The sequence below is a fragment of the Nicotiana tabacum genome, chromosome 16 (genome assembly GCF_000715075.1).
Source record: "Nicotiana tabacum cultivar K326 chromosome 16, ASM71507v2, whole genome shotgun sequence".
Classification (NCBI taxonomy): Eukaryota; Viridiplantae; Streptophyta; class Magnoliopsida; order Solanales; family Solanaceae; genus Nicotiana; species Nicotiana tabacum.
This window is the reverse complement of record NC_134095.1, coordinates 84,633,425-84,647,640: the sequence shown is the minus strand read 5'-3', so window position 1 is coordinate 84,647,640 and position 14,216 is coordinate 84,633,425. Positions and strand designations below refer to the sequence as shown.

Here is a 14,216-nt window from a genome sequence, read left to right as displayed (position 1 = left end):
AGTTAGTTTAATCATGAGTAAATGAAATAAGTTTGAAGATGATAGGCACTTGAGAGAAATAAGTACATATTTGGACATTTTGAGATCATTTGAAGTCCAAACTGTGTGAAACTGGGGCAGATAATTCGGGAAGTTAATAGGATGACAAGAATTCGTTAAAGGAGAGTGCATCCCAAATAATTTGAAGCAAGCAACTTTGAATTCAAGTGCATCTCAAGTTACAAGATCAAGTCAAGAAAGTTTTCTCCGAATTGATGGAGGGTATCCATTGTGAAGAAGAAATTACCCAATGAGAGTTCTGTACTTGACAATGCACTAAAAAAATGGAAAGCATATTAGTGATATCAGGGTCAAAGCTGTAAAAGAAATATTGTGTGTGCTCTTCCTTTTTTCATTTCAAGTTGCATGTGTTGTACTTGGCATTTTCAGGGATTGGGAGGCCCTCTTTCAGCTACCCAAACACTTATACCATTCGATACCCTTTTGAGCCTGTACTGATCTTTGACTTCCCCTTTTTTTGGAATCAAGTTAGAGTCATACGAAAAAGAAGAAAAAAAGAAGAGTTCATGTCCCCATAGGTTTATTTTAGAAAGTTCATTCCAAAAGGAAAATTCAAAAAAAAGAAGAGAAAAATAGATATAAAGAAAAAAAAGTAGAAAAAAAAGAAAAAAAAAGAGAAAAAGAAAAAAAGAAAAAAGAAATCAAGAAAAAAGAAAAAAGAAAAAAGAAAAAAGAAAAGGAAAGTAGTAACAAAAGTAGTTGTGTGAACTACGTTTGACCTGATTCTTGTCACCACAAGATACGTAGGCAGCCTTACGGTTCGGTTATACCAAATAAAATATTTCATAATCTCTCGAAGTCGAGAGTGGGGCAGTCTTTCTTAAAAATTCCATCTCACAAAGAAAAAGAAAAGAAAAAAGAATCAAATTTCCTTGTTTTAGAAATTGGGGCAAATTTTTTAGAATGGATTTCAAAAGTTGTAAATAAATTAACCTCGTTGGCTTAGTTATTTTGAACCTTTATGATATCCTTTCTTTCTAACCCTGTCTAAAAGCCACATTACAATCCAAAAGGACCCCCCAGATATATTTGAGAGTGCTGAGTTAGCCATGCCAAGAGCATATAATATTTTTACCATGGTTAAGGCTTTGTCATCTACAAAATCAGAGGAAATAAAAAGAAAAAGAACAAAATGAGAGAGTCTTATCGGTGAAAACCTTCACAGGCACCATAAGGCGATGGTGAGTTGAGAGAAAGAACAAAATGAGAAAGGCTTAATGGTGAAAACCCCTCGGGCACTACAAGTCGAATAAGGATCACGAGTCAGATAGGATAATCGGAGCATTGAAGCCCAGTTTGACGACTCAGAGGTACAATAAGAGTTGAACATCAGACTTGCTTAACAGATTAGGCCACTTAATCCGAAGGTGCATGTCATGGTCATTAGGGTTGGTATCCACATCTGATAAATTTCTGCTTTGTAATTTCTTGTTAGGAATCATCTCTTTCCATTGTCCTTTACCCTATTCCTTTTGTCTTGTTTACTTCCTCTTCCTGAGTCTGTTTGGTCAGAACAAGTGAGAAATGACTTTAAAATTTGCCACCAGCTCTCCAATTGCACAAAACGAGATCTGGCTAGCACATCAAAGTGGCATAAGTCAAGAAAGAACAACGTTCGCACTGAGTTTGGTAACAATCAACATGCTTTGGGATTCATGTAAAATACAAAGGTTTGGTATATGTCAATTCATAAACAATGCAACAGATAGAGGATGTTGGGTGAACGGATCAAAGGTATTTTCTGTGATAAGGTTGACAGAGAAAGTGGATAACTCATGATAAGCAAGGTCTTCCAAGCGAAAATCAAAGTTATCATGGCAAGTGAAGGAGAAATAAACCTCAAGGCCAAGGCCAGTGAGTTAAGTCAAGAAAGAACAGCATATGTACTGAGTGGGAGGCAATTGATGTGCTTTGAGATTCATGTGAAACACAAAGGTTCAGTATATGTCAATGCATGAGCACAATGCAACAGATGAATGGTATTGGGTTTGAACGGATTAGAGGTATTTTCCGTGATAAGGGTGATAGAGAAAGTGGTCAGTCAATAAACAGGCAAGGTCTTTCGAGTTGAAATCAAAGTAATCATGGGAAGTGAAGGAGCAATCGCCCTCAAAGCAAGGCCGCAAACCAACTACCATGTTTAAACTCACAAGTTTTCTTTGATTGAAACAGGGGCAGGAAATTTTATTTGTTCCGGAGAAACCCTCTATGAGGAAAGCAGGTGCTAGACAGGCTCGGCAGTAAGTTTCTAGTACCCTCCTGGATAACGAGATTTAGTAAGTTTTGAGACCCTCGCAAGTGACAAGGTATGACGAGAGTTTTACTTTTGGGAAGTATAATTTAGCACATAAGTTTTTCACTTTTGAGATGAGACTTGGTTTGAAATTTTTCAGGATAAGGCAATTTAGCTAATAGAACTTATTTTGATAACAAGAATTGGTTAACACTCACAGATGTTCCCAATATCAAAATGGGACAGAAAAATTTCTTTTGTTTTGTCTGTTTTTGTTGTAATTAGGCACCTACCTGGAGAACAAGGGAAGAAGACACAAGTTTCAAAGAAAAGCAGTGCAAGTGTTGGAAATCAGGCGCCCACCTAGAGAACAAGAGAGAACAACTCAAGTTTTAAGGGAGAACAGTGCGAGTTCAGTAATCAGGCGCCCACCTAGAAAGCAAGGGAAAATGGTGCAAGTTTCTAAGAAAAACAGTTCCAAGTAGCAAGGAAGATAGTTCAAGGTCAGCAATCAGGAGTCTACCTGGAGCACAAGGGAAAACGAGTCAAGTTGCGAGGAAAAGAAATGCAAGTGTTGGAAATCAGGCGCCCACCTGGAGAACAAAGAGAAAGCAGCTCAAGTTTCAAAGGAAAACAGTTCAAGGTCAGCAATCAGGAGCCCACCTGGAGAACAAGGGAAACAGTTCAAGTCTCAAGAAAAAACAGTGCAAATGTTGGTAATCAGGCACCCACTTGTGGAACAAAGGGAAAACAACAATGTTCAAAGGAAGACAGTTCAAGTTCAGCAATCAGGAGCCCACCTGGAGAACAAAGGAAAACAAGTCAAGTTTCGAGGGAAAAGCAGTGCAAATATTGGTAATCAGGCACCCACCTGAAGAGCAAGGGAATACAGTTCAAGTTTTGGTAATCAGGCGCCCACTGGAGAGCAAGGGCAGGAGCCCACCTAGAGAGCAAGGGAATATAGTTAAAGTCTTGGCAATCAGGCACCCACCTGGAGAACAAGGGAAAGCAGCTCAAGTTTAAAGGAAAAGCAGTTCGGGTTTCAGTAGTCAGGCGCCCACCTGGAGAGCAAGGGAATACAATTCGAGTTTTGACAATCAGGAGCCCACCTGGAGAGCAAGGGAATACAGTTAAAATTTTGGCAATCAGGCACCCACCTGGAGAGCAAGGGAATACAGTTAAAGTTTTGGAAATCAGGCGCCTACCTGGAGAGCAAGGGAATACAGTTCAAGTTTTGGCAATGAGGTGCCCACTTGGAGAGCAATGGAATAGAGTTCAAGTATTGGCAATCAGGCACCCACCTGGAGAGCAAGGGAATACAGTTAAAGTTTTGGCAATCAGGCACCCACCTGGAGAGCAAGGGAATACAGTTCAAATGTTGCAAATCAGGCGCCACCTGGAGAATAAGGTAATTCATTTCAGAATGCAAGTCAAGTCAGCAACAAAAGAAGCTCGCGGCAAGAATGCGGGTCAACAATCCGAGATGACCAATAGAAGTAGTCTCAATCCAGAATATAAAAAGAGAGGGTAAAAAGAAAAAAAGAGAAGTGAATCCAAAATACAGAAGCAGAGAAAGATGCGAACTGCTCAAGACATGGTTGAAGTCACAAGCACCACATGTCCGATCTTGATCCGAAAAGCTGAAGAAGAATGAACTAGCACCTGCAACTAGCAAGCATCAATAGAGTCTGCATGAAGAGCCATTCAAGACTCAAGATCAAGCTTCAGAAGCCTTATAGATAGGAATCTTGTAACTCATAGTTGACAGGCTTAGTTAGTCTTTTCATTTTTTGATTTTGATATAATAACAGGACCGTGGATCGGAACTTTGACGGAATGGCACCTCGACCAGCTCTCCACCGTAGTATACTCCATCATCTCATTCACTTCTGAACTACACATGGACTTATTCCTTTATAGCCAAGGATATGTAGGCAGCTCAAATATCAATGCTCGGTCACATTCTCCTTTCTTTTAGCTTTTGATTTTCTTAAATAAGGGTCGGGTCAAAAAACCTGTGTAGTCGTTCTTTGTTTGTAAACTCTTCGCGTTTTCAGTCAAAGAGGAGTAGTAGTAGACATGTGATTTTTTACCCTCCCCAAGAATTTTTATATTTTAGCATGTAAATATTTAATTTAGGCCTAATATCACTATCTCAACTAATTTTAACTCTTTTACTTTATTTTATTACAAGAAAATGAAAATTACAAAAAAATAGTTTCATTAATGTTTTGTAGTCATTTTTAATCTTGAAAAATACCAAAAATAGTTTTATTTTAACGGTCACTCTTATTTTAACAGTTATTTTACTTAAGTAGAACTAATTAATAAATGAGATCGAATTTTAGTCTCGTTCGCGGGGAAAGAATAAAATTCGGGCTCAAACGACCCATTTTTAGGCCTAATTTTGGACCTAACCCATAATTCTTAGGCCCATACCCCTTAGCCTAAATATAACCCTAAACCTATAGAAAAGGGCTAACCTAAAACGCCTAAGGGAGCGATCAGCGAAAATACAAAATATAGAGCCTAAGACCCTAAGAGCTGAAAGGACACAAAAAATACACCTGACAGCGCTGTTTTCAGAAAATACACGGCCCCCCGGTTCTTTATCTCCTTCAGCAAAAAATGAGAGAGTTCCATCGATGTTTCTACTCCACGCCTTCTCTGCCACTACTTCTTCTTCTCCGGTCGAAAATCCGGTAGCTCCCTCTCATTTTCTGGCTGGGCCGTTCATCTTCCTCAGTGCACCACAAACAACCGATCTTCTCCACCTCTCAACCATGAAGCCACCATCGAAGCCTTCTCATCCGTTTACTCTAACATACTAGTCACAGATCTGAAGAACCTTTCAAACTTCTTGCTGTTTTAAGTTTAATTCTAAAAAGATGAAAAGCAAAAAAAGATTTTCACCTTCTTATCTTAAGTTTTATTAACTTCAGATTCAACCAAAGAAAAAAAAAGGAATTCAAAAAATAAAAATAAATCCTTTGATCCCTTTGATTAGAGTTTATTTCAAGAGGAAGAAATCGAAACAAAACCGGAGTTGCAATGAGGTGCTCGTGTTTGGCCAAGTGATTCCGATCTCGTTCGTAGTCCGATCCGATGCTAAATGGACCTGTGGTATGTCCCTCTGCTTCTGCGATTTTTGACATCTCTATTTTTATCTTGTTCTAATGTTACAAGATTTTCTTTTCCTGATCTTTTATTGCACAACAATTATGAGTTTTGTAGTGATTGCATATTGCTGGTTTAGTTTATTCATAAGAGTGACTTAAATATCATATAAGGTCACATAGATTTATGTTTGTTGGTAGATTAATCTTGGAGAGGGGCATTATAGTCTTTAATTTCATTTACCATTACATCTGGACTTTGCTTCAGTAATATAGATAATCACCTTATGAAGCTTCACCTTCGTAGTGTCATCAAAAACACATAGATAAAGGCTCAGTTAAATTCCATGGCATGTGAACGTACACAATAATAAAAATTATAAAGGACACTTCGTTGTACTGCTATATCTCATAATCTCTAAGGAGCGTGATTGATGAATATTCATAGTTACTTTAGGCTCGTTTATTATATCTTTGTGATTGTGGACACGTTCGCGTGACTTAATTACGATTCTAAAAACAAAACCGGCGTATGCGTTTGCGTAACTTTGGACAAATTTTTTTATAATAATAAAGAGTTATTAATTGTGGATACGTTCACGTGACATGATTTTTGACGCGCCAAACAAATGGGTACACGTATGCGTGACCCGACTCAAGATATTTTTCTTAATTAAAAAGCGGTGAAAGGTAAATGCACATAGGTTTTAAAATCAGTAATTAGACATTTCAATAAGCTGAGTATGATCAAAGCGACCGTGCTAGAACCACATAACTCGGGAATGCCTAACACTTTCTCCCGGGCTAACAGAATTCCTTACCTGGATTTTTGTGTTCGTAGACCATAATAAGAGTTAAAAGTTCTCGATTCGGGATTTCAAACCAATGACTTGGGATACCATAACTTATCCCAAGTGGATACTTTAATTCTAATATGAATAATCCCATTTCGATTGTCACTTAAATTGAAAAAAAACTCCCTTATACCCTTCCGGGGGTAGCAAAAAGGAGGTGTGACACTAGGCATGGACTAGCTATCCCCATATCATGCCATCCTTGATTGCCATGCAAAGACTGTTACTTTAGAAATTCTAGAGTTGCCTAGATTGGAGTGGAAATATTCGTATGTCAATATATCTAGTCAGGTTATCTCCTTTCTGAAGGCTCGACATATGGCCGAGAATGGTTGTTTGGCTTATCTACCTTATGTTCGAGATACTACCACAGGGACTCCGACGATTGATTTGATACCAGTAGTCCGGGGATTCATCGATGTGTTTCCTTCTGACATTCTAGGCATGCCACCAGATCGTGATATCAATTTTTGTATTGACTTAGCTCCGGGTACCCAACCTATATCAATCCCACTGTACCGTATGGCTCCGAAAGAGTTGAAGGAGGAACTTGAGGATTTGCTAGAAAAGGGGTTCGTCAGAACAAGAGTATCATGCTGGGGTGCACCAGTGTTAATTGTGAAGAAGAAAGATGGGACTATGCGGATTTGCATTGATTATCGCTAGTTGAACAAAGTTACCATTAAGAACAAGTACCCCTTGCCACATATTGATGATTTGTTTGACCAGTTGCAGGGTGCTAGGGTGTTCTCTAAGATCGACTTGAGATCAGGGTACCATCAGTTGAAGATTCGGGACTCAGATGTTCCAAAGACTGCTTTCCGTACTAGATATGGCCATCATGAGTTTCTAGTGATGTCCTTCAGCTTGACTAACGCCCGAACTGCATTTATGGATTTGATGAACAGGGTGTTCAAGCCTTATATTGATTCATTTGTCATTGTCTTCATTGATGACATTTTGATCTACTCGCGTAGTATGGAAGAACACGAGCAACATTTGAGAGTGGTGCTCTGACCTTGTAGGAACAAAAGCTATATGCTAAGTTCTCGAAGTATGAGTTTTGGCTAAATGTTATGGCATTCTTGGGACATATTGTATCAAGTGAGGGTATTAAGGTGGATCCCAAGAAGATTGAGGCAGTTCAGAGTTGTCCTCGTCCCACTTCGGTGACTGAGATCAGGAGTTTCTTGGGGTTAGCAGGTTATTATTGCCAGTTTGTGGAGGGCATCTTATCCATTGCAGCACCTTTTACAGATTGATGTAGAAGGGTGATCCGTTTCGTTGGACCAATGATTGTGAGGTGAGATTTCAGAAGCTCAAAACAGCTTTGACTACAACATTGGTTCTAGTGTTGCCTTCCGGTTTGGGGATGTATACGGTGTATTGCGATGCTTCACACGTTGGCTTAGGTTGTGTACTAATGTATGAGGGTCGAGTTATTGCATATGCTTCACGTCAGCTGAAGATTCATGAGAAGAATTACCCTGTGTACGATCTAGATTTAGCCGCGATTGTTCATACTCTTAAGATCTGGAGGAACTATCTTTATGGAGTGTTTTGTAAGGTTTACACTAATCATCGCAGCTTGTAGCATTTGTTCAAGCAAAAGGATCTCAATTTATGGCAGCGCAGATGGCTTGAGTTACTGGAGGATTATGACATCACCATTCTTTATCATCCAGGCAAGGCGAATGTAGTCGTGGATGCCTTGAGCAGAAAAGTAGAGAGTTTGGGTAGCTTGGAATTCATTTCAGTAGAGGAGAGGCAACTAGCTTTGGACATTCAGTCCTTGGCTAACAGACTTGTGAGGTTGGACATTTAAGATCCCAGCCAAGTTCTTGCATGCGTTGTTGCCCAGTCTTCACTATTGGAGTAAATCAAGGCTCGACAGTTTGATGATCCACATTTGATGGTTCTCAGAGAGACGGTACTACAGGGTGGTGCCAAAGAGATTTCTATCGGAGAGGATGGTGTTCTGGGACTCCAAAGTCGTCTATGTGTTCCTAATGTCCATGGCCTGAGGGAGAGGATTCTAGAGGAGGTACACAGTTCTCGGTATTCCATTCATCTTAGTGCTATAAAGATGTATCGCGACCTAAGACAACATTATTGGTGGTGGCGGATGAAGAAAGACATAGTTAAGTATGTAGCTAGGTGCTTAAATTGCCAGTAGGTTAAGTATGAGCACCAGATGCCAGGTGGCCTACTCTAATAGATGACTATACTGGACTGGAAATGGGAGCGGGGGTGCATTACCATGGACTTCGTAGTTGGGTTGCCGCGGATCTTGCAGAAGTTTGATGTAGTCTGGGTCATTGTCGACAAGGTGACCAAGTTGGCACACATCATTCCAGTTGTGACTACGTATAATTCAGAGAGGTTGGCCCAAATTTATATTCAAGAGATAGTTCGGTTGCATGGTGTGCTTGTTCCCATCATATCAGATAGAGGCCCCCAGTTTACTTCGCATTTCTTGAGAGCTGTACAGAGTGAGTTGGGGACCCGCGTAGAACTCAGCACTGCATTTCATCCACAGACCGACGGGTGATAACTAGGAATTATGACGATTTTACACTCCTTCATGCTCAAGTTTTGATTAGAAATGTATACAAAATAATCCCAAAGGCTCACAAGTTGTGCTTGATTGCAGGTTTGATCAACAAGGTGACAAGATGTCAAAGATCAACTCAAAAAAGGAGTAAAACTTGCACAAGTACCAAGACAAGGCAAAGCTTAGTTAAACAGGGCCAGTGCGGCCGCACAAGTGAAGTTCAGAGAGTGTGCATCTCAGGCCAAAAGGCAATGCGGCCGCATTACATTTTCTGCGGTCCGCATTGGATTCACTGCGGCCGCACTCGATTTAGTGCGGTCTACAGAGCCAAGGTTCAGAGAGTTTCCAGTTTGAAGATTGAAGCCCAATGTGGTTCGCGCTCCATTTCATGCGGACCGCAGTAGAAGCCACCGCTGTCGCACTCGAAATTGTGCGGTCCGCATTGCCCAAGTTCAGAGAGCTGGATATTCAAGTCAAGAGCCTTAGTGCGGCCGCACTTGATTTTGTGCGGTCCGCACTAGCCCCACAGGGGTATTTTTGTCCAGAATTGTCAGCATAGTATAAATAGCTTCTTTTCCCATTTTTAGGGCATCAGATAGTTTTTCCTCAGAGCTGTGCTCGTGACTTAGCTTCTTTTATCTGTTTTGAGTAATTTTAGCTTCATTTCAAAAGTGAATATTCAAGTCTAATTTAGCAATTAATTAATATGAGTTTTTCTTCATCTATTTCTTTGTTTTTTCTCTAATTATGAGTAGCTAGACCCATAAGCTAGGGTTGTAGCTCAACCCTAGTGTGGGTAATTGATGGGTCTTGTGTTTTGATGCTTGATTATCTATGGGTGTTTGATATTTGGACTAATTTCATGTTTAATTACTGAATTAGTGGTTGCAAACACTAGTTTGTGTTTAGTTAACTTTGGCTCTCTTGAGAAAGAGAGCCTAAGTCTTTGAAATTGGTCCAACAAAGAATTGGGGCGTACTCAAGAAATTGATAGCCCCAATTAAAGGGTTAAACCTAGAGATAGTAATACCCGACTTGAACATTGATTGCTTGTGCAAATTTGCATACCCAATTGGTCTTGAGAAAGTCAATTCGGGCAAAATCACTCGAACTACCGAGAGGTATGGAGTGAGTAGAATAGTGCAATGGTTATATCATACTCCCCAAGTGTGACAATCTAGCTTTAGACTCAAGAATCCGTCAATTGACCACCTAGGCGAAAGTCACTACCCTAGTGCCTTTAAATCATTTGAACAACTCGCAATAGTTTAACCTTAGCTTATTTTAGTTTAATTGATCATTGTAGTTTGATAAAATTAGAATCATAATCAAAACCAAAAATGTGTAGAAGTGAAATTAAGAGAAAATATGCATCTCTCATTTAGGTAAACACCCGACTCCAATATCTAGCTCCCTGTGGAAATCGATCCCGACCTTAATTGGGTAAAAGCTGCTTCGACCTCTCTCGCTACTCAATAGTAGTGTAGGGTTGGCCACAATCACTTTTTGGCGCCGTTGCCGGGGAGCTAACGGTTTTGGCTATCTATCTGAATAGTTTTGTGTATTGTTCTTCTTTCCTTCTGTGTTACTAATTTGTTTGTGTCACAACTTCAGGTACAAAATGGCAACAAACTTAAACAATGCACCTCTTGGAGATCTTCCGCCGGGTGAGGAAGTAGATGACAATATTGAAGATGAGGTCCCTATTGTGCCTCACGGACAAAGGAGAGACCGCTAGGCCAATGATAATATTTCAGACCCTCTCCCACCACCTTCAAAAGTGCTTCCAAACCAAGGTTATGCAAGTGCAATTGCCCGCCCCGGATTCGGACGAGCAATTTTCAAATAACCAATGTGATGCTGACATTGCTGGAGCAGCGTGGGTATTTCACGGGCGCTGCAAATCAAAATGCTTACAAACATCTCAAAGGGTTCGTGGATACCTGCTGGGGGAGCAAGCAAACTAATGTGTCCGAGGATGCTCTCCAGTTGAGACTCTTCCCATTTTCACTTAGAGGGAAGACATTAGATTGGCTTGAGCGACATCCCAACCATTCCATCACTACTTGGGATGAGTTGGTGGATAAGTTCATTGCAAAATATTTCTCACCAGGGCATATGGCTGCATTGAGAGATGAGATCTTGGCATTCAAGCAAGAGCCCACAGAACCTTTGCATGAGATTTGGGAGCGTTATAGAACAATGGTGAAGGAATGCCCCAATAATTATATGACCGAGGCGATGATCCAATAAACCTTTTACCGGGGTATTAACACAACAAACCAATGCATAGTGAACCAGCTTGCTGGGGGAAACTTTATGAAGTTGTCTTATGATGAGGCTTGTAACATACTTGATGAGATGGCTGACACTTCTTCTGCGTGGCAAAGTAGAGCCAACATGCCCTAGGGTGACCCCACGGTCACTCATTTGCACAAGGAGTTACATGATCACGGACATGCCATAGCTGATTTGACAACTACTATGAACCAACTAGCAAAGGCACAGTTGCAACAAGTTCAAAATCCTCGCCAAGTGAATGTCATGGAGGGTGTTAACATGCTTGTCAACAAAAGAATACAAAGAGGGGAATTCCGAGCAATTTGACAATGATTGTGGTGGATTTCAAGATGATGGTTTTGATGGACAGAGTGAAGAGGCGCAACACGTGAATAATTATCAAGGCCAAAGGGGCAATTCTTCCAAACAACAACAATGGAGACCCCAAGGCAATTGGGGCAATCAACAACAACAAGGCAATGATAATTGGGGGAACAACAACCAAAACTCCAACTGGGGCAATCAGAACAACAATCAAAACAATCAAGGAAATTAGAATAGTAATAACAATTGGGGTGGCAACAACAATCAAGGTGGATGGAATAATGGAAACCAAGAAAATTGGGGGCAAGGCTTTCAAAGGCCCCCAATGTACCAACAACCGAACAATCCACCCCCATTTCCATCTCAAGGTCCCAATTCTTCTAGCAATGTTATGGGGAGAATTGAAATGATGTTCGAACAGATGATGAAAAAGAGTGCGGATTCTGATGCTCAATTGTCTTCCCACAATACCTCGATTTGGAATTTGGAGGTTCAGTTAGGCCAAATCTCACAGTCCTTGAATACTCGCCCTAAGGGTGCTCTACCAAGTGATACGGTAGTGAACCCGAAGGGTTGGAACAAACATGTTATGGCGGTAACTACAAGGAGTGGACGAGGCGGTGATGTGAATGCCTCCAAGCAAAAGCAAATTTTGAGTGATGATGTTGAGTTGCAAGAAGATGAAGTTCCTTTGGTGGTTGAAAATGTGATTGATGACTATGTGAATGAAGAAGTGAGGATTGATATTCAAGATGCCGAGGTGGAAACTCAAAATGATGTGAACCCGTCTAGGGAGCACATAATAGACATGCCAGAGCCGGTTGTGCCTAAAGACAAGGCTCTTTTGCCAAGGCCAACTCCACCTTATCCTCAAAGGCTCGCGAAGCAGAAAAATGAGAATCAGTTTAAAAAGTTCATTGACATGATGAAGAGCTTATCCATTAATGTGCCTTTAGTGGAGGCTCTTGAACAAATGCCGGGCTATGCTAAATTCATGAAGGACTTGGTGACAAAGAAGCAGTCTATGAATTGTGAAACTATAAAGATGACTCACCAAGTTAGTGCAATAGTGCATTCAATGGCCGCAAAGCTTGAAGATCCCGGTGCTTTCACCATTCCTTGCACTATTGGGAGTGCGGATTTTGCTAAGGCTCTATGCGATTTGGGGGCTAGTATCAATTTGATGCCCTACTCAGTTTTCAAGACTTTGGGTATTGGGCAACCGAGGCCGACTTCCATGAGATTACAAATGGCGGATAGAACGATGAAGAGACCATTGGGTATTATTGATGATGTGCTTATCCGGGTAGACAAATTTATCTTGCCAGCTGACTTTGTGATCTTGGACTGCGAGGTGGATTATGAAGTTCCTATCATATTGGGGAGACCTTTCCTTGATATGGGGAAAGTCTTAGTTGATGTGGAATCAGGGGTACTCATCTTCCAAGTGGGTGATGAAAAAGTGGTCTTTCATGTGTGCAACTCAATGAAGCAGCCCAACAGTACCGAGATGTGCTCTTTTGTGAACCTTGTCATAGCAGTGATAGTTGATGACACCAGTGCAATGAATAATGTGGAGGACCCATTGGAGGTCGTATTGTTGAATCTTGATGTCAATGATGATGAGGGCTGAGTGGAGTGTGTGAATGCTTTACATGAAATGAGATCTTACTCTTATGAGCCGAGGAAACTCTCTCTGGATCTCAAGAATAGAAGGACTCCACCAACAAAACCTTCAATTGAGGAGCTGTCACACCCCTTTTTTTAAACCTCACTAACCCTCTTAAAATATTAAAAAGATTTGTAAAGATCAAAAGGGTTTTCAATTTTGAAAGTGACAAAATGTGTTCAAAAGGATTTTTCAGAGTCGCCACCTGACATTTGATTTCGGCGTGTCAGGTCACCGTTTTAAGAAATGATTTTCCCTTTTAAACACTTTGGACTCCAAAACTAAGTCTGCACCAGAGATTTAGGTAAGGGGGTTTATTTGACTTGGGGAAAAAGGTGTTAGGCATTCCCCATATCCCGTGAAGGTCACGGTTGCGTACTCGATCTAGTTGACTATTAAAATATTCAATTTAAGGTAAAAACACATAAAAGGAAAGTAAACACAAAGAGGCTCGGGGTCATCCCTTCCTAATAAAAGAAAATAAAAAGAAGAAGTTAAAGTTCTAAATTATCCTACGCTACTTCTTCTACGATGTTCGCCACGGCCTCCAATTACAGAATACTACGGGGCATTCCCCAGAATAAAATATTTACAAATTCTTCGGGGCATTCCTAGGAAAAATTAACTAAGGGAAAGACCTCTCCCTCAAAACCAACAACAATCCTAAAGTTTGTCTACCCAAATGGTTGGCCTAGACATGCTACTAGCGTTAATGTGGAAGGAAAGTAGAAACAAAATAAACTGAAATGAATGAATGAAGGTCAGTCCATGCTAATTTCCTTTTAATTCTGTTTAAACCGTAAATCCCATGGTCCGAACAATCAGTCAAAATAATTCACTCAAATCATATATTTACACAAAGGTAGTGGTCAACCCATAAAATGCATAAAAGGAAAGAAAATATTAATAACTGAACAACACCAAGGCAAATGAAAATAAGGGGTGCTGGATTCAAAAATTTTGTAAGAGCTTGGAACCTAACCAAATCCCATTTTTCCTTCTTTAAATTTTCAAAGGACAGAAATACATGAGATCTATCTTTCAATGTGAGGACATGCCTACTCTATTGACACTAAGTTAGATTCTCAAACCAATTAGTGTGTCATCCTCATAAATAACTTTACTT

At 40.4% G+C, this 14,216-nt stretch overlaps 1 protein-coding gene across 1 annotated transcript; it reads left to right on the top strand.

Moving 5' to 3' along the window:
- The first annotated feature begins 1,047 nt into the window (after nucleotides 1-1,047).
- LOC142170724 (uncharacterized) lies at nucleotides 1,048-13,991 on the top strand. Its single transcript, XM_075233013.1, has 2 exons — nucleotides 1,048-5,416; nucleotides 10,432-13,991. The coding sequence occupies exon 2, from the start codon at nucleotides 11,747-11,749 to the stop codon at nucleotides 13,052-13,054; it is 1,308 nt and encodes a 435-aa protein (XP_075089114.1). The 5' UTR covers nucleotides 1,048-5,416; nucleotides 10,432-11,746; the 3' UTR covers nucleotides 13,055-13,991.
- Nucleotides 13,992-14,216: the final 225 nt, after the last annotated feature.